Source organism: Sylvia atricapilla, chromosome 21, assembly GCF_009819655.1.
Source record: "Sylvia atricapilla isolate bSylAtr1 chromosome 21, bSylAtr1.pri, whole genome shotgun sequence".
Lineage (NCBI taxonomy): Eukaryota > Metazoa > Chordata > Aves > Passeriformes > Sylviidae > Sylvia > Sylvia atricapilla.
Window position 1 is genome coordinate 886,352 of NC_089160.1, and position 17,929 is coordinate 904,280.

Genomic DNA, 17,929 nt, shown 5'->3' on the forward strand with positions numbered 1-17,929 from the left:
TTTAAACTCAAAATAAAAACCAAGTGCTGCAACTTTCTTTGTGTTCAGTTCTCGTGGCCAAAGAAATCTTTGCAGAAGGAAATTCCCAGTGCTGCTGAGAGCTCTGTGCTTGCAGGAATGCTCAGAGGCTGCACATGGGATTGGATTTCAAATAAAGTCTTAATTTAAACCATCAGATTTGTGGGAAGAGTTTTGGTCTCCACTTTGCCAAAAAAATGATGTGGCCAGGCTGGAGAGGATCCAAGAAAGGCCACAGGGATGATCCAGAGCCTTGGGAAACTGAGATTTAGGGGACATCCTGTCACCACGTCTGTGATTTCAAGGGTGGCTACAAAAGAGAAGGAAACTCCCTTTTTATGAGGAATCATGGAAAGTACAAGGGATGATCTGTACAGCTTATTCCTGGGGAGATGCTGAATGAGCACCAGAGGATGGTTTTTCACCATGAGAAAATCAGCTGTTGGAAGTGCTGGATTCCCCAAGTTTGGACACTTTGGGATCCATCAGGACAGGGACATTTTGTCTAGACAGCATTTTCCCCAAGAAAGGTTGGAGCAGGTGAGCCTTGAGATCCTTCCAGCCTGGAATTCTCTGGTTCTGTTAATGCAGGAGAAGAATGTCACCTGTCCCCACCAGAGCTGGCCCTGCTCTCACCAGTGTCACCTCCCTGCTCCAGTCTGCCTTCTGACCAATCCCAGCAAAACAAGGAGGGCTTGGTGCTGGGGATTTCTTCCTGTCTCATTTTCCCAGGTGACCCAGAGGGAAAGGCAGAGACAGAAGCAGAGCTCAGAATTCAGTAGAAGCATCAGGTTTTATTTGGTAGCAGAAGTGGGTTCCTTCCTCTGGCCGCAATTCCCTGCTCAGAGGGAGGGGTGGGGAGCCTGCCTCCTGCCTGGCCTCAGGCTGAGGTGGGATATTGGGATGGAATTCCTCCCTGTGAGGGGACCCAGAGCAGCTGTGGCTGCCCCTGCATCCCGGGAAGTGTTCTAGGCCAGCTTGGAGCAGCCCGGGATGGCAGAAGGGATCCCTGCCCACGGGAGGAGACTGGAACAAGATGAGCTTTAAGGTCCCTCCCAAACCAACCCCTTCCACGATCCCGGGGCAGCTCCCAGCCCACCTCCTGCCACCTCTGCATCCTCGGCAGAGCACACCTCCATCCTCCGTCCTCAGGAGGCGCCGGAGGATCGGGAGCAGCGCTGCCGTGTCCCTTTCCCTTCTCCCGAGGGAAGGGCTACCCCGGCGGGAGGCGCTGGGTGCCCGCGGGGCTCAGGCCAGCCTCAGCACCTCCCGCACCATCTTCCCCACGCCGTCGTGGATGTCGTGGATGGCGGCGTTGCACATGAAGGCGCTGGTGGTCACCAGCCGGTTCCTGGCGTCCACGTGGACCTCGGTGACCTGGCTGTTGATGTGCCTGCAGCCCAGCTCCTTCATGGCCTCCGCGGTCTTGGCATAAGGCCACCTGCGAGGGAACAGGGAGTAAAAACCTGGAGTGGGGAATGTCCTACACGCTGTTCTTGGGGAGGGGACAGAGGGGAAATTCGGTGGTCACTGCACAAAACCTGCCCAGGGAGATCCAAATCTTCTCCTGCTAGAGGAGTTTCTCCAGGACTGTACAACAGGGAAACCTCCTGTTCAGATGTTAAACAAATCTGAAGTAAAGACAAAGTGAGACCTGAAGTTCCACTTTGGGTGTTCTGCTGCCTAATTCTGCCTACTCAAGTGTTCATGGTTATAGAGGCCTGGGAGGGTTTGGGTGAAAAGGGACCTCAGAGTCCATCCAGTGCCACCCCTGCCATGGCCAGGGACACCTTCCATGGTCCCAGGGTGCTCCAAGCCCTGCCCAGCCTGGCCTTGGGCACTGCCAGGGATGGAGCAGCCACAGCTTCCCTGAGCAACAATTAGATTTAGGTTTGGGATGGGTTTTTTCCCACCAATTTCCTCCTAGTGAAAAAACTCCTTCCTAGCAAAAGCCATCAGCATTCCTTGCCTGCCCTTGGGAGATTCCAGTCACAGCTTCTCTGTAGGACTGAAGACAGAGTCACTCCCTCCCCTCTCTTAACACCCCAAGCCTTGGGTAACAATCCTGTTCCTGCCTTGGATCTGCTTAACTTGGAGTCAGCAAAGTTTTTTCCTACCCTGGGTCTCTGAGGCATCATAATTTAAAATATTAAATTATATTTTAACTAATTTAAAATAAAATGTCTTTTTCAAAGCCATCAGAGTTGTGGAAACAAGTCACAAAAATGCAGACAGATCTGGTGTTACACCACTCTTTCTGCTGTGTTGAGAAATGATAAAATCAGTCTTCCAGAGCTCCTGCTTTTCCCTGTTAAATCCCCAAAAGGACTGGAGTTGCCAAAGGCCTCACTGGAGGTAGCAGGGCTGAGTTCTCAGAAATAACATCCAGCCCCTTGTGAGACCTCCACCCCCTGGCCAGGATCCTGAGTGTGATTGTCACTTTGGTGTGACTTTGGTGTGATTGTCACCAAGCCCTGCCCGGGTCACTCACTGCTCACACTCCGTGTCGTGTCCCACGGTCACCTCACAGCCCGGGAAGATTTTGGCTGCCAGCACAGGGGAGATGCAGCACAGCCCGATGGGTTTGTGGGCAGCGTGGAACGCCCTCAGGACACCCTCCACCTCCTTGGAGACGCTGCAGTTCTTGCCCTGGGTGGCCCAAGTGCTCAGGTTTTTTGCCACCCCAAAGCCACCTGAGGAAAGAGAAGCAGGGATTATATCCAGGTGACAGATATCCAGGACAGGATCTTTGGCGTGGTGGAATGCTCACGTGGATTGGACGGTTGGCAGCATTTTTCCAGGGCTGATAAAAGAATTAAAATCAGCTCTCCTTCCAAGCCCTGCTGCAGCCTGTCCCTCTCCATCCCACAGCTCCCATGTCATTCCACGCCTATGGAATAGCTAAAGCGTGCACAGGCAGATCCCACACAATCCCACCTGGAATGATGAGGGCATCCAGCCCCTTGACATCCAGCGTAGCCAGGTCCTTGATGTTGCCTCTGGCTATCCTGGCACTTTCCACCAGGACATTGCGCTGCTCCTGCGTGGGCTGCCCCTTCACATGGTCCACCACGTGCATCTGGGGGATGTTGGGAGCATAGACCTCAGCCTGGAGGGAGGAGAACGGGCTGTTATCCTTCAGGAATGATGGAGAAACGTGAGAAAGGCACCAGAAGCGAGTGGGATGCTGAGGGGCTTTGTTGGGAAAAAGCTGGCCAGGAGGAAGGAAAGCCTTAGTAGTTTGTGCCCAGAACTGCTTGTCTAGGGGCTGAAGAGTCCATCCACATCCCAAAAAATCTCCCTTGCTGGGTGACCACCCAGAGAGCTGCTGTGCCACCCCATCTCCCATTGGGACAGCACTTGGAGTTTCCTCTCCCCACCCACCCACTGTTTTCCCAAAGCCAGAATGTTTCTGGAAAATGCTTTCGCCTTCCTTTAGCACTTTCAAACTCAGAAATGACGAGTGGAGGGTGGGGAACAGATTTTGGGGACTGTACCACCTGTGCCGTTCCGGGCCCCACAATTTAAGAAGGATTTAAGGAACACCAAGGTGTTCCCAGGAGGGCAGGGCTGGAAGGAATGCCCCGCGAGCAGCAGCTGAAGACACTGGAATTATCTAGGTGGGAGACAAGGAGGCTGAGGAGCAACCTCATGGCAGCTTCCCGTGGAGAGAGAGGAGCTGAGCTCTCCCTTCCAACTGAAATATTCCATTCTGTGCTGCTGTGTTTCCTTAGGAAAGCCGGGATTGAAATGATGCCCGAGTTTCCTCCACTAGAGGCCCCTGCCGGTCCAGGGATGAGGGAGGGACGGGCTCCGAGCTGGGCTGGGGCACGGCAGCAGGGAAACGACTGCAGCAGCTCCAGAGGAGGGAAAGGCAAAATTACACACAGCGGAGAAAACGTCTGGCCAAGTCTTATCCCGGAGCCAACAGCGAAGGCAGAGCTGGAACGGTTTGGAACAGGTCACCCCGTGGCTCTGAGCTCCGCAGAGCTGTTCCCATTCCAGGGGGACGGCTCCGACCCGGCTGAGGGAGATGTTCCCGAGGCTTTCCCAGTCTCACAGAGCGGCTGCACCTTTTCTACCCCTCAAGTTTAACTCACGACCCCCTGTCTGTTCTCTCAGCCCCGGCAGTGTCCAGGGCCAGGAGCAGCCTGGGGCAGTGCAAGGTGTCCCTGCCCACGGCAGGGGACGGGAATGGAGGAGCTTTAAAGTCCTGCCCATCCCAAACCAGTCTGGGATTCTCTGGTTCTATTGTCACTTCTACTCTACCCGTTTTTAAAACACGAATTTCAAACAGCCCGAGCTGCCTTTTAACAGAAACAGCAGGCGAGAAGGGAGGATGTGCAAGCCAAAAGCCAAGAGGGAAGGCATCCAGGAAAGCCGGAGAGTTGGGATACACTGGATCCAGAGCCCGCGCCGATCCCTTTGCCCAGCACAAGAGCGGGGAGTTCTCCACACCATCCCCGGTGACTCCGGGCACCGCTGCCGTGGTTTTTGGGGAGTTGAGAGGCTGGGGAGCAGAGCCGGGGGAAGGAGCCGGGGCAGGACCCTCTTACCTGAGCCCCCGCCCTGCTGAGATGCACCAGCACCGCCGAAGCCTCGTGGACCTCGCTGCCGTCGAACACCCCGCAGCCTGCCAGCACCACGGCCACCCGCTTCGCCATGTCCCCGGAGCACGGCGAGTCCCCACGCCGCTGCGAGCTCCGCCGGCCGCCCGCAGCCCTTTATAGCCGCAGCCCTGCCCCCGGCAGGTGGGGCCCGGAGGGATGGGCTGCCTTCTTACTGGCAGCCAGGCTTGATTTCCAGTTCCACAGGCAGGGCATGTAAATATTATTTGTTTCCTCAACTGGCTGCTGCCTTGCGGATCTTCCCCGCACGGTGTCTGCAGAGCAGCCCCGGCTGACGTGCCCCGCTCGGCACAGCGGCTGTGTTTGTCCTCCTCGGCTGGTGGTTTTCTATTCTAGCTCAGGCTGAAGCGCCAAAACCTTTGCACAGGAGATGGTTTCGAAGGGAGCCTGACCAAAATCAGGATTTCAGCCAGTGCGTTCCCCTCTGTGCCCCAGTCTTTGAACCATGCACTGCACAGGCTGCTTCAGGCTTTTAACACCAGCATTTCCTTTTTGGAGCCTGAGTGTTCCTTCCCTCAGAGATCACCTCTCAGAAATGGGTATTTTTCACTTTGCTGGTTTTTGCACCCTGAGTTTAGAAATTATTGAAGTCACAGAGTTGGCAGGGCCCCCACAATGTCCTGGCCCTGCACAGGGCACCCCGACAATCCCATCCTGTGCCTGTGAGTTATCCAAACACTTCTTGATCTCTGGAATGATGGGATGCTTCAGCAGCACCACCACCTCTCCATTTATTTAATTCCAGGGAAGTGGCACTGGGAATTCGTGGAGCCCTGAGCTCTGGAGGGCCCCTGGCAGCTGGAGTCAGGGTCTGGAGCTCCTTCCTCCCACCCTGCCCCTGCTCATCTCATGGAGATGATCCTGTACCTCTCTATTTCAGCCCAGCCCTGGTGAAATAACTGTGCCCTGTGGAGGCTGAGAGAACAAAAAAACTCCCACAACGTGGCTGCAGGGTGTTTTTCAGGGGCTATTTATAAGACATGTTCCTTGGGGCTCTGTCATTTTTGGGAGAGACATGAAGCACATCCTGTGGGTAATGAACTCGTGGCTTGGCAGGGTGTTGAGTCAGGGCAGGACTGAGGAGGAGGCTCACTGCTGCTGCTTGGGACTTCATTTAGGGCATGTTTCTCCCAAAATCAGAGACTTCAGGCACCCAGCTGCTACCTGAACAAGCAGGAACAAGAAACTCATGACAGGGTCCTTGCAGTCCCACTAATCCAACCTAGGCTGTGCCTCTCAGTTATTTTATTGCCCAGAACAGGAATTGAGATATGCATAAAAACCCACCCAAAGCCTTTCCCCTGCTGCTTGTTTTGCCATCTGAGGAATCCTAACTATGGTTTAGGGGAAGTATTTTTTTTCCTCTTGCATGAAAAAACAGCTGAGGGATGTTGCAACCTGAAGAGGTAATTTCTCCTTCCTGCAGCTGCTTCGGGAGCAGTCCCATTAGCCATGGAACAAAGTAGCCAGAGGCTGAGGGTTTCCACAACCTGCCTGCTGCAAACCACATCAGTTACCCCTGCTTGGTGTAAACTGGCTGGGCTGGTTCCCCTTACTGGGATAACTGGTGCAACTGGGCCAGCCAGGCTTGTTTCCTCCCCTTGGGAAAACATCTGTCTCAATAAAGGTGTCAGCCCTAAAGATCTCTCTGCACTGAAGAGATGAGCCATAAATGACATTTCTCAGCTGGGTTTTTCCAGCCTGGGGGACCTCGGTGTTCACATTTACTGTGGGCTTGGGTGCTAACACGGGACTTTAATCTGCATTTTGGTTCTAGTGAGGAGGGCTGGGAAGGGACCCTGTTCCTGCAGGGTGAACACAGTTAGAGACACCAGGGAAGTTTGGGAGCAGTGATAGGATCCAGCTGGCTCAGGGGACAGGAGGAGCTGGTGCTCTGACAGAACCTGATGCTCTGGGGTTGTTCTGGATGCTGTCATCCAGCAGCCTGACCTGAAACAGAGACTGGACAGAGCTGGAGAATAAAGCAGAGATTTATTGAAAGGCCTTTAGGATATACCTCAGGCAGGACAAGAGCCTGGCCAGGGCTGCACCAAAGGTAGACCCAAAATGGTCACAAAGTGGTCACAAAATGGCCAACTGGTCACGAGGTCTCACATTTTTATAAGTTTTGGTCCATTTGCACATTGGGGTTGAATTGTCCCATTCCAGCTCCGGGTTGTGAGGTCCCATCCTTGTCCCTCCCTCCAGCCCACCCTTGTTTGTGCTTTGGGGCTGAAAGTTGTCCTTGGTGTGCAGCAGGAGAAGGATTTGTTTTGTGTCCCTGCTGTGTGCAGAGCTGTGTGACACTGACTGTGAGCTCAGAGCTGCCCCTGGGCACCACAGAACATGAAACACAGAATGCTACAACTTAAGGCATCATTACAGCTCCAACAGCCCTTGGATGATCCAGTGAACTCCAGCCAGTGCAGCTCCCAGCCCCATTCCCAGCAGCTCTGCATCCTCCAGCCCTGGCTGTGGATTTGTGGGGGATCACAGAGCAGGATCTGGTGGGGAAAAGGGAACATCGGAGCTGGCTGCTGGAGGAGCTCTGGGAGCCACTCCTGGGCAGCCCAGGAGTGTGAGGGTTTGGGCTTCCTTTTTTTCCCTTGCCAAGGTCAGGATGATTAACACGGGAAACGAAGATGTTGAGTTTGGACTTGGAATGTTTATTATATTTTATCTATTTACAGCATTTACAGGCTGACAAACTGTGAGCTTAACCAGCAAGTCAGGGAAATGAGGTGAAATGGAGAGCTTCTAACTCTCTCTAAGGTCTTTTAAGTGATAATTACCCAATGCCAAGATGACACGTGTATTATTTATGTTTCTGACCCAATAATGACCACCCAAGGCCACAATGTGGACCTTTTTCACCCAATCACAGAAAACCATCTAAACCATGAAGACATGAAGAAAAAGGAAGAAGAAGGTGAAGAAGAAGGAAAAGAAAACACCCCAAAATATTCCATTTTGACTCATATGTATTACTATACACCAAAACCCCAAATTCTGTGTTTCTGGGACTCCAACACAAGAGTGTCAGTGCAAAGCCCTGCACACTGCTCTGCACCATTCTCGTCAGGAGAGTGGGATTTGCTTTACCTGGAGCTGAGCCCCTCAAGGGAAAGTCCTTTGTTCATCCCCACAAACGGCACAGCAGAGGGACAGAGCTCTGTCAGCTCTCACAGAACGGTTCTCTGACAATTCCCACCCAATGCTCAGCAGGATCCACTGCCCACTGCTTTCTGCAGCCTGCCCTCCATCCTTCCTGCCCTGGCCGGGCATTCCCCATGGGAAGCAGCACGAAGCTGCCCACGGGTCCTTCCTGTCCCCTTTGGGACACAGCCCTGGCCATGTCAGACACTCACTCCTGACCTGGAAAGCCAGCAAGGCTCCTCTGGGCTGGAGAAGCTGGAATTGAGCGACACATCCACAGCTAAAGGTGACACAAGTCACCTTTAAGGGAGCAGCGCTGATTCTGCCCTGGGTTTGCCCAGCGCCGGGGCTGGTGCCAGGCATTCAGAGCTGTGACAGGGACAAACAGCAGGCCCGTGGTCAGCGTGAGGAGAAACAAGTGGTCCCCAAGGAGCTGCTGGGCTTGCAGAGGGTTTGTTTGCTCCATCAAGGTGGACGCTTGCAAAAACCTTCGTTTTAACCGGTGTAATTTCCTCGCTGGCAGGAGCCAAAAAAAAAAAAAAAAAAAAAAAAAAAAAAAAAAAAAAAAAAAAAAAAAAAAGACAGCAACAGCAACAAACCCTCAGCCTTATTTTTCAAGCGTCTCTTTTAATAAGGGTTAATCAACAGTAAAATTAAGAGGCCCCCGGAGGGAGCTACCAGCAGCCCACGCTGACTCACAGCCCCAAATTTACTGCAGCCAGAGAGCATCATTTGCATTTCCTCCCGCATGCAGAGAGGAGCAGGAACAGAAGAGGTCTGTAGGGAAAAGGGGTGGGGAGCGGGGAGGACCGGCGGCAGCGGCGATGGTTTGGTTATAAGGAGCATAGGAGGAAAGAGAGGCAGCAGTGCAGCCCAAGAGGTGCGCAGGGATGGGCGACAGCGGGGCTGAGTCACTGCATTCCTGCATCGGGCTCCTGGGCATTTCCGCAGGTAGGGACCGCTCCGGGCATCCTGGCACGGGACACGGGCTTGGGAGCAGCTTTTTGGGACATCCCCCTTTTCCAAGGGGGCTCAAGAGGCTGTTTATCCGCAGGTTTTTTCTGCCCGGGGAAAGCTTCTCGATCCAGAGGTCTCAGCGCCTGCTTCGGCGGCCAACAAAATATTTGTGTTGGCTTCCCAGCGCTGGCCTGGAGTTTTGTGCTGGTTCCACGCTGGGTGGGAAGCAGATCCAAACTTTTTCATAGTCACAGTAGTAAATCATCTCGGTTTGGATGCAGTTTCCTCCCCTTTCCTTTTCCAGCCCTTCTCCTCGCAGCTCTGTTTTCTGTGTTCACTCCCTATCACTTGCTCCTTCTTTGTGTTCCATCTTCCCGGATTTTTTTTCTGGCTGGTTTTCCATCAACACAAGGCTGGAGGGATCAGCTCCGGGGAGTGTGTGTGTCTGTCTGCCTTTTGTATAACCGGAATCATGGATTTTTTACCTTCATCTGGCAACTTTCAAACTCCTTCATACATTCCCAGAGTGGTTTTGGGCTGGAAAGAACCTTAAAGGTGATCTGGTGGACACCTTCCACTTCACCCAGCTGCTCCAAGCCCCATCCCACCTCACCCTGAATGGATGGGGCACCCACAACCTCTCTGGGCAACCTCAAATGATTCATTTCGAGGTATTTCAAGCCAGGCACCCAGAAAGGAGTGAGACTTTGGGCACAAACTGAGTCACACTCCCGCAGCTCTTTAGGCTTTCCTATTTGCAGATCTTGCACTGTTATTTTTCCTCTATTCCCTGGCTCTCTCCTGGGTTTTGGGGCAGGTTTACGAGCTCTCTGTGCTTCCCCTCTCCGTGTCCCACAGGATCTCTGCTGCTGGCTGTGCATTTCTACAGCTCCCCACGGGCCAAGCCGCTGATCCCCAGCACAGCCCTCGGCGTCCTGCTGCTCCTCGTGTCGGCTCTCCTGGCCTACGCAGGTAAGATCTGGGGCTGGCCAGGCCCAAAGCCTCCCTCCCACAGCTCTGCACATCCAGCCTGCTCTGCCAACGGGATACAAACCACAGCAGCCTCACTGGACCACTCGTCCCTTCTCCCAGAGGAGTGTGCTGTCCGTACCCCTGCATCCCTGGAAGTGTCCAAGGCCAGGCTGGATGAGGCTTGTGCAGCCTGGGACACTGAAGATGTCCCTATCCCATGGAATGGGATGAGCTTTCAGGTCTCTCCCAACCCATTCCATGGCTCTGGGTCAGCACAATCTTTCCTCTATAGGCAAGAAAAGAAATCAATGTTTTTTTTAGACAAATGCTCTAAGAGGTTCTCAGGGTTTTAACACAATACACCATTTCTCTCCCAGGCTTTCTGAGAGTGTTTCAGCAGCCATGGATTGAAATGTCCATGGGTAATGCCAAGGAACTGTGCCTCTGCTTATCTGAGAGAAAACAATCACTGCCTAGAGATTTTCTAGGATGAATGTGGAATTATTTATTCTTTGTAACTCACAGCATTGAGAACATGAGATCACAGAATCATCAAATCACAGAATTGTTCAGGTTGGGAGACCTTAAAGATTGTCAAGTCCATCAACCAGCACCATCACCATGGTCACCACTAAGCCATGTCCTCAAGTGCCACATCCCTGTCCTTTGAACACTTCCAGGGATGGGGATTCCACCGCTGCCCTGGGAATTGTGTCAGGCCAGGACAGCTCTTTCCATGAGAAATTTTCCCTGATATTCAACCTAAACCTCACTGGCACAACTCGAGGCCATTTCCTCTTGCCCTGTCTCTTCCTCCCTGGGAGAAGAGCCTGACCCCTCCCCACAACCTCCTCCCAGGTAGTGGTAGAGTGTGATAAGGTCCCCCTGAACCTTCTTTCCTCCAGGACAAATCCATCATCAGGCAGGACCTCTGCTGATCCTTGCTCCACAGTGATCCTGCTTCCCACCTTTCCTAACTCCTCCTTCCCTCGCCTTGCTGCCCGAGCCCACAGCCCTGCCTCCCTCTGTCCCACAGGGATCCGGAGGAGCCTCAGGAACGCCTCCCTGCTGGTACCCCTGTGCCTGACCCTGTCGGCCTTCTGGAGTGGCTATGGAGTGATCCTGGTCCTGGCAGGGCAGGGAGCACTGCCCCAGCCGGGGGATGCCCGGGATGCCCTGGTGCCAGGCCTGGCCACCTTCACCCTGGCCCTGCTCCTGGTGGCCCTGGTGGGTTTCCTCTGCAGAGAGCCCGTCCTGGCCCTCGTGGCAGCTGCCGTGTCCCTGGCCAGCGCCCACGAGGTGGCCCTGCACTACAGCTCCTCGCTGGGACCCTCGGCCGTGGGCTGCAGCCACCTCATTGTCTGCTTGGCTGGGGGCTACTTCGCCCTGGGGAGGATCCTCTACTTCCTGACCAAGGGGAAAATTGCCCTGCCTGGCACGGATCTCGCCGAGAAAAAGGCCCAGGAGCAGGGCTGGGGCAGCGCTGGCAGCACCAACCCCTTCGCAGCCCCTGGGCTGCTCCTGAACATGCTGTCAGCCAGTGTCTTGGGCTGCAGGCTCCTGGGCGTCACCCACAGGCTCTTCCTGGGCCACGTGCCCTGGCTGTGGGCAGCTGGCACCTACCAGATTGGCATCTGTGTGCTGTCCTACCGTGCGATGGACGTCCCCATGGCCACAGCCTTTGGCTTCACTTCCATCCTCAAATTCGCTGCAGGTTACAGCCTCCTGTACCCCGCCTGGCAGCCAGAGGAGCCGTCTTTCCCAACCCCATTCCTGGTGGTTTTCTCCGTTCTTTTTGCTGTCTTGGCTCTTTTTCTCTCCCTTCAGAGCCCTGTGGATGGCCTGTACCTGCTGGTTTTTGTGGCTTACTGCATTGCCTTGGCTTGCAGTCCCCGGGGGTTTTTTGCAGGTGGCCCCCAAGGCGTGGCCGTGGCCATTTTTGTGGCCTCAGCCTTGGTGGCTCTGATTCACCTGTACAACGTGAGGGCCAGGGCTAAGGTTCTGCCAGGGAAGGGTGCTGTGAAGGCTCTCCTGGCTCGCAGCAGCCTCCTGAAGCTCCGCGAGGGCCCAGACCTTCACGCTCCCTACCTGGGCTATTCCAAGTATGCCGATGCAGAAGTCCTTGCCTATGCCTGCAGTGTCCTGGCCTCTTTTGCTCTGACAGCCACAGGAGACCCCCAGGCTCCCCTTGACACCGTTGTCATCCCGTGGGTGGTGGTGGCTGGTGGGATCCTGAAGCTTCTTGGCGGCTCGGTGGCCTTTGCCCGGGGTAAAACCCTGGAGAGCAGCGCCTTCATCCTCTACTCTGTCATGTGGATCATCTGGGGCCTGACGAGGTTTGGTGGCCTCTACGGCACGGCCAGGAGCTTCCACGCAGCCGTGGGCATCGTTGCCTTCATGCTCTTCAACGGCTTCATTGTCTTCTGCTCGCTCTTCCTAAACATGGCCTGGCTCTTCTACTCCCTCACCTTCATGCTCATCGCTGTCAGCTTCCTGCTGGATGCCATCCGTGCTCTTCCCGCTGGGTACGACATCGCTGCCACCCTCATCTTTGGGCTGGTCAGCTTTTACTGCTTCCTGGCTGCCCTGTCCAGCAGCACCTTCCAGGGTCTCTGCTTTCCCCTGGGGAGGCCCGTGGTGCAGCTCGGTGGTGTCGGGGCAGGAACAACCAAGTGCCTTCACCTGCCCGCCAGGAAAGCTTCCTCAGTCAAGAGAATTGCAGGTAAGGGGAAAACAAAGGGCACAGTGTGGGGATGGAGGGGAAATTCTGGGAGGTTTTGTAGCAGAACGCTCTTAAAAGGATGTTATCCCACTTAAAAAAATCACAGAATGGTTTGAGTGGGAAAGGACCTTAAAGCCCGACTTGTTCCATGGGCAGAGACACCTTCATCTAGACTGGGCTGCTCCAAGTGGTGCGGCCTTGGTGTGGCAACCTGGATGATGTGGTGACATTTTGGTAAAGTGGGCCGAGTTTCTGGAGTCACGGCTGAGTGGAGCAGTGAATTCCCTGCTGTGTCTCCTCCACCATTTCTCTGTGTCGTCACCCAGTCTGAGACCCAGGAATCCTCCAGGCTGGAGCTACCACCCAAAGCTTGGCACAGAGAAAGCAGAGCCAAAGCTTGGTCCTTGCTCTCCCACTCTGGCCCAGAGCCCCCCTAAATGCCAGATATCCCCTCGGAGGAATCCTGGCAAAATGCACTGCGGGAGCTGGGAAAAGGCTCTCACCTCCCTCACCTGACCCTCCCGTGCCCTGTGTCCCATGCCAACAGACATCCTGAGGAACGGTGGCACCTGTGGCATCCCCACGGACACCGTGTACGTGCTGGTGGCCGCCTGCAGCCGGCCTGACGCCGTGGAGAAAGCTCACCGGTGAGTCCTGGCACCTGGGCTGGCCACAGGAACCTTCTAGAACCTGGAGCTGCTGCCGAGTGCTGGCTGCAGCAGCCGGTGAGAGCAAGGCAGCTCGGCCTTGGTGGGAACAGCAAGGTGGGGAGAAGATCCGGGGGAGGAAAGGAGAGCACTGAGCTGTAGGTGTGTTCTGAAGGCTGATGGAGCCAGGTGACCTGGACACCACAAGAAACCAAAACCAGTGGCAAATGGGGCAGGGGGTTATTGCTCTTACTTGGAGGCACATGTCGTCACAACAAAACCCCTCTGGTGACAACACTCCTGCTGTAAGCTGGGGCCCCTCATGTTGGTGGGGTTTCCTCAGATCTTGGGCCGTTGGGACACTTACCCACCACTACACAAGAAGGTAGAGCCTTAATTTGGAATAGACATTCCTGATTGGGAATAGTCATTAATGTCCCTTCCTGTCCAGTCACTTGTTGAACAGTCCTACTTTTAGGACTGGTGACCCGGGGCAGAGCCTGCACACCTTGTCCTAGCTCCAGACCTCTCCAACAGTTTCCTGGCCTTGAATTTAAATCCTTGTCTTACTTCCAGCCTCATGTTCTCTTCCCTCTCTCCAGGTCCAAGCGGCAGGCTCAGGATCGCCCCATGTCCCTCTGGATTTCCAGCCTAAAGCAACTGGAACCTGCCAAGCATTTGTTCACTCCCCTCCTCTGGGACTTCATGGAGGCTGCCTGGCCATCTCCCATCAGCTTGGTCATTCCCAGAGGTGAGGAAATGCTGTTAATTCCAAGTTCTCTGGAGAGCTTCGGGTTCGAAATTCCTAAAACTGTTACCCCCTTGCAATACCCCGTGTTCCGTAGGGACATTCCTGTGACAGTCCCTGTGTTTGGACTGGTGTAAATCCCTGAGTGCTGAGTGACTCTGCTTGCTGCAGGTGAATGGGTGGATTTCCTGGGGATGAAGGACTCTGCTAAATACGTTGGGACCCCTCAGAGTGTGGCCATCCGCATCCCTGACTGCTCTGTCACCACACACCTCATCGACCTGGTGAGTCACATCCCCTCTTTGAGGAGGGCTGGGGTCTGTGGGCAGCTGGGAGGGATTTTATGGCAGCAAAGAGGGGAAAAGGAGCAACCACAGGTCAGGAAATCAGGAGAATGCCCTTAGCAGACAGTTTCATTTTCAACGTGGAGCACATGGACCTCTCTGAGGCCAGAATAACTTCAGAAGGTGCAGAAAGTGGCCACAGGAACTTTGATTCCCTGAGTGTTCTAGGTCTAGGCAAGTGCTGTTGCTGGAAAGCAAGATGTCATTTCATGACCATCATCACTGAACCCAGATTTGTCAGTGTTGTCAGTGACAGTGACAACAGTGTGTCACACAGTGTGACAGTGTCTGTCACTCAAGCAGAGTTTGGTGGGACTGTAGTTGCCTGCACCTCACCTGGGTGAGCCACACTGAGCTCTCCTCAGAGCCACAGATGAAGTTCAGAGCTTGAGTCATCTGTTTTATCCCAAAAGTCCTGCTCAGAGCTTTGAGTCCCGTTTTTCTGTCACCAGGTTGGCCCCATTGTGGTCACCTCAGCCAACCCAACGGGAGAGGCTGACACCACCCACCACAACCAAGTGTATGCCAAGCTGGGAGACAAGGTAACCAAGAGGTGTGGGGATGGAAAAACGCAGCCACTTTGCTTCCAGAAGGCAAATCAATAGAAGGTACCAGGAATCTGGGAAAGCCTCTAGTTTAAAAAAAATCTCATGGATGCTCCTCATGCTGGTGTCAAAGAGAAAGAAGATTTTTAAACAGATCTCTCTCCGTGAAACCAAAACTCTTCTGCTTTACAGAGTGTAGTTATGGCTTGGCAACGTGAGTGGGTTCATATTTTAAACACAGGTTGATGGGAGCAATAAAAAAAATCCTCCTTGCTTACAAGCAACCAAATCCTGGTGCCTGAATGTGCCAGGGCTCCAGGTGGGAACTCAGGGACTCCCACCTAAAATCTAGGGCTGGTCTAAAACTGGTGCTGAGCTCCAAAATATTCCTGGCTTTTAGAGCTTTCATGGAAGTGCCATGGCCTTTCATTGATTTAGGTGGGATATCAGGGAAAGGTTCTTCCCCCAGGGAATGGGCACAGCCCTGAGGCTGCCAGAGCTCCAGGAGCATTTGGAAGGCTGGAATTGTTGGATTGATGGTGCCTGTGGATCCTTCCAGCTCAGGATGACTCCATGATTCTAATATTTCACTGCTGAATTCTGAGGGTTTTACATTTTGTGTCATCATGGCGGCTTTAAACAAGAGGTGGGACAAACCTTCCACCTCTAACTCCTCAGGAATCAAAACTTCATACACATTTTCTTTGTGGATGGGACTTCTCCAGAGCTGCTGTAAACCTGCCTGTGCTGTGCTCTGAGCTGCACCCCACAGAACTCTCCCTGTCCTTGCTCTGAGGGTCATTCACTCCAAACCTGGTGTCACTGCAGTGGGGCAGGAAGGAGCAGCATTGCCTTTGATGAGAATTATTTGCTGTCTAGAGGGAGAACTCTCCCTTTCCAAGGGGAATTTGGTGTGGAAATGTGCTGTTTTTAGGTGGATGCAGTTCTTTGTGGCGGGCCTTCTCCAGAGAACATCGCCTCCACCGTGGTGGACTGCACCAAGATCGACAGTGGGAACATTGGATTCTTCCGCGTTGGCATCATCCCCAAGTCTCAGGTGAAATTCAGCTGGATTTAATCTCTTTTCCCTTCCTCCATCCAATGAGCTTCAACCTGAGGCTTCCTAATTCAGTGAGGAGCCAATCTGTGATGGCGTGAGGAGTTGTCCCAGGCTGGTGGGAGGGAGAAGAGCAGAGTTCCACGCTTCTGTCCTGATCCTGCTCCGGGGCACTGGAGCACCTCTGTGGAGCTGGGGAACGGGCAGGGTGGGGCTGATTCATCCGTGGAAATGGTCATGGACCTCCATGGGACAGACTCTCCCTGTGCACCAATCCCAGAGACCTCTGAGCACAGGAATGATTCGTGTCATCCCAAAACTGAGCCAGACACTTGATAGAGGAGATCTTGTGGAAGGTATCCCTGCCAGTGGGGGATTTTTAAAGGTCACTTCCAACCCATTATTTTATGATTATTCGATTATTTCAACAGCTGGAGAAGAAATCAGTGCTCTGCCCTAATTCCTAACCTATTCCCAGCTGTGTTTACTCATTCCAGGTGCTGCAGATCCTGGAGCAGGTGCAGAGGAAACACCTGGTGGCCCCTACCAGTGGCACTTTCCCCACAAAAGGCTGGGAAGAGCTGCAGAGCCGTGGCCATGCTGTGCACAACGGGGTGGGCAGAGCTGCCCCGGTGGGGCCAGGGCTGGATCCCACCCCAAATTCCGAGCATCACACCCGCTTCTGACTCCCACTGCTCAGCGGGACGTCGTCTTCTGGAAAATGCCTTTTTGGCCAAACTGAGGGATGGGAGAGGCTTCCCAGCTGCAGGGGCGGCTCATTCCTCTTCCTATGGACACTGCTCAACTATCCCAGTGCGGGGCTGCCCTGCAAACCACGGGCACCCAGCAGGAAAATTGTCCCTTAGGGGCACTGCCAGCTTTCCCTGGAGACCAGCCACCACCAAAGCTTTCCTTTGGTGACAGGCTGGCCCCCGAGTTACAGAGCTCCATCCCTGTCACTGGGAGGGAATTCCTTGGATCTGGGCCGTGGGGTGAAGGTGAAGTGGTGCAGAATTACGTGGTGACGGGGGGGAAAAACACTGAGTGAAACTTGAATCACACAGAATCCTTGAGGTGGGAAAGGAGCTTTCCAACCCTTGAGCCCAGCTGTCCCCCAGCGCTGCCGAGGCCACCGCTGACCCGTGTCCCCAAGTGCCACACCACGTGGGAAAAGGAGGAGGGGAGGTGTGTCCAGGTGCTCTGCTGGTGGATCCAATGGCCTTGGCAAAGTCTGGGCTGGGAGCTGGGGCTGTCTCCTGCTGTGTTCTCTCCAGGATGGAGGTCACCCATGTTTGACCCCGCTGGGGAGGTCTTTCCTCTCTCTTGGGAGAACCCAACACTCCAAAGGAATGCCACGACCTGAGGTGTCATTTCTGTATTTCACAGTCGGTGTCAGGGTGGAATTCCCATTTGGGTGACTCCAATATTATATCCTTAAAGGTGCTGGGGCTTTAGGGAAGACCCTCCCTTCCCAAGTTAGGAATTCCAGGAGAGCAATCTCCACCTGTTTGAGGGATGCCAGGAGCTGGTCTCTTGCCTTACAGCCCAACTCTTCCCATCTCATGGCACATTTCCTCCAGAGTGCAAATTCCATAGGGTCAGAGGAAGGAATTCCAGAAACTTGTCCTCTCCAGGGGCCCAACTTCTCCGCAGACTCCTGAAACACAGGGAAGGAGTTGGAGATGTGCTCACCCATGACCTTACTGGCATCACTGGGACATGGTGGGATGGCTCCTGGGATGTGGCAATGGGAAGATGTGGACTTTTTGGGAAGGACAGGCAGTGTGGAGTGGTGGCCGCTGACCAGGAGGAGTTGGGAAGAAATCTCAAACCTTCATGAGGAGTTTTCCTTGGCAAACACTGCTGCAGTTACGGCTCAATCTCCAAAAACTGTTGATCATATTCTTACCTGACTCAGGTGCAAGGTGCTGATCAAACTCCAGCTGAAACCAATCCATTGATCGTTGATTTCACCTGAAGTTGTGCTGGAATTTAAGGATAAAAGTGGTGCAGTTTGGAGGAGCTTAACCTGGAAGAACTCTGGCAAAATGGAGCTTCCTCACAGAGCTGGATCTCTTCCTGCAGAGAAAATTCCAGAGAATTCAGTGTGCTCAATAATTTTGCTGGTCTACTTT

General features: G+C 53.9%; 2 protein-coding genes across 2 annotated transcripts; one reads left to right on the forward strand and one right to left on the reverse strand.

Annotated features, from left to right (window-relative positions):
* Positions 1-1,266: 1,266 nt before the first annotated feature.
* Positions 1,267-4,682, reverse strand: LOC136370384 (putative glutamine amidotransferase-like class 1 domain-containing protein 3B, mitochondrial). Its single transcript, XM_066333752.1, has 4 exons — positions 4,575-4,682; positions 2,956-3,127; positions 2,510-2,711; positions 1,267-1,459 (listed from the first exon to the last, which is right to left on the reverse strand). Exons 1-4 carry the CDS (start codon positions 4,680-4,682, stop codon positions 1,267-1,269), a joined length of 675 nt encoding a protein of 224 aa, XP_066189849.1.
* Positions 4,683-8,692: 4,010 nt separating this feature from the next.
* Positions 8,693-16,888, forward strand: LOC136370358 (uncharacterized). The gene is made up of 9 exons (XM_066333721.1): positions 8,693-8,753; positions 9,618-9,731; positions 10,768-12,453; positions 13,001-13,100; positions 13,703-13,851; positions 14,020-14,132; positions 14,645-14,734; positions 15,672-15,794; positions 16,292-16,888. Exons 1-9 carry the CDS (start codon positions 8,693-8,695, stop codon positions 16,478-16,480), a joined length of 2,625 nt encoding a protein of 874 aa, XP_066189818.1. The 3' UTR covers positions 16,481-16,888.
* The last annotated feature ends 1,041 nt before the right edge of the window (positions 16,889-17,929 follow it).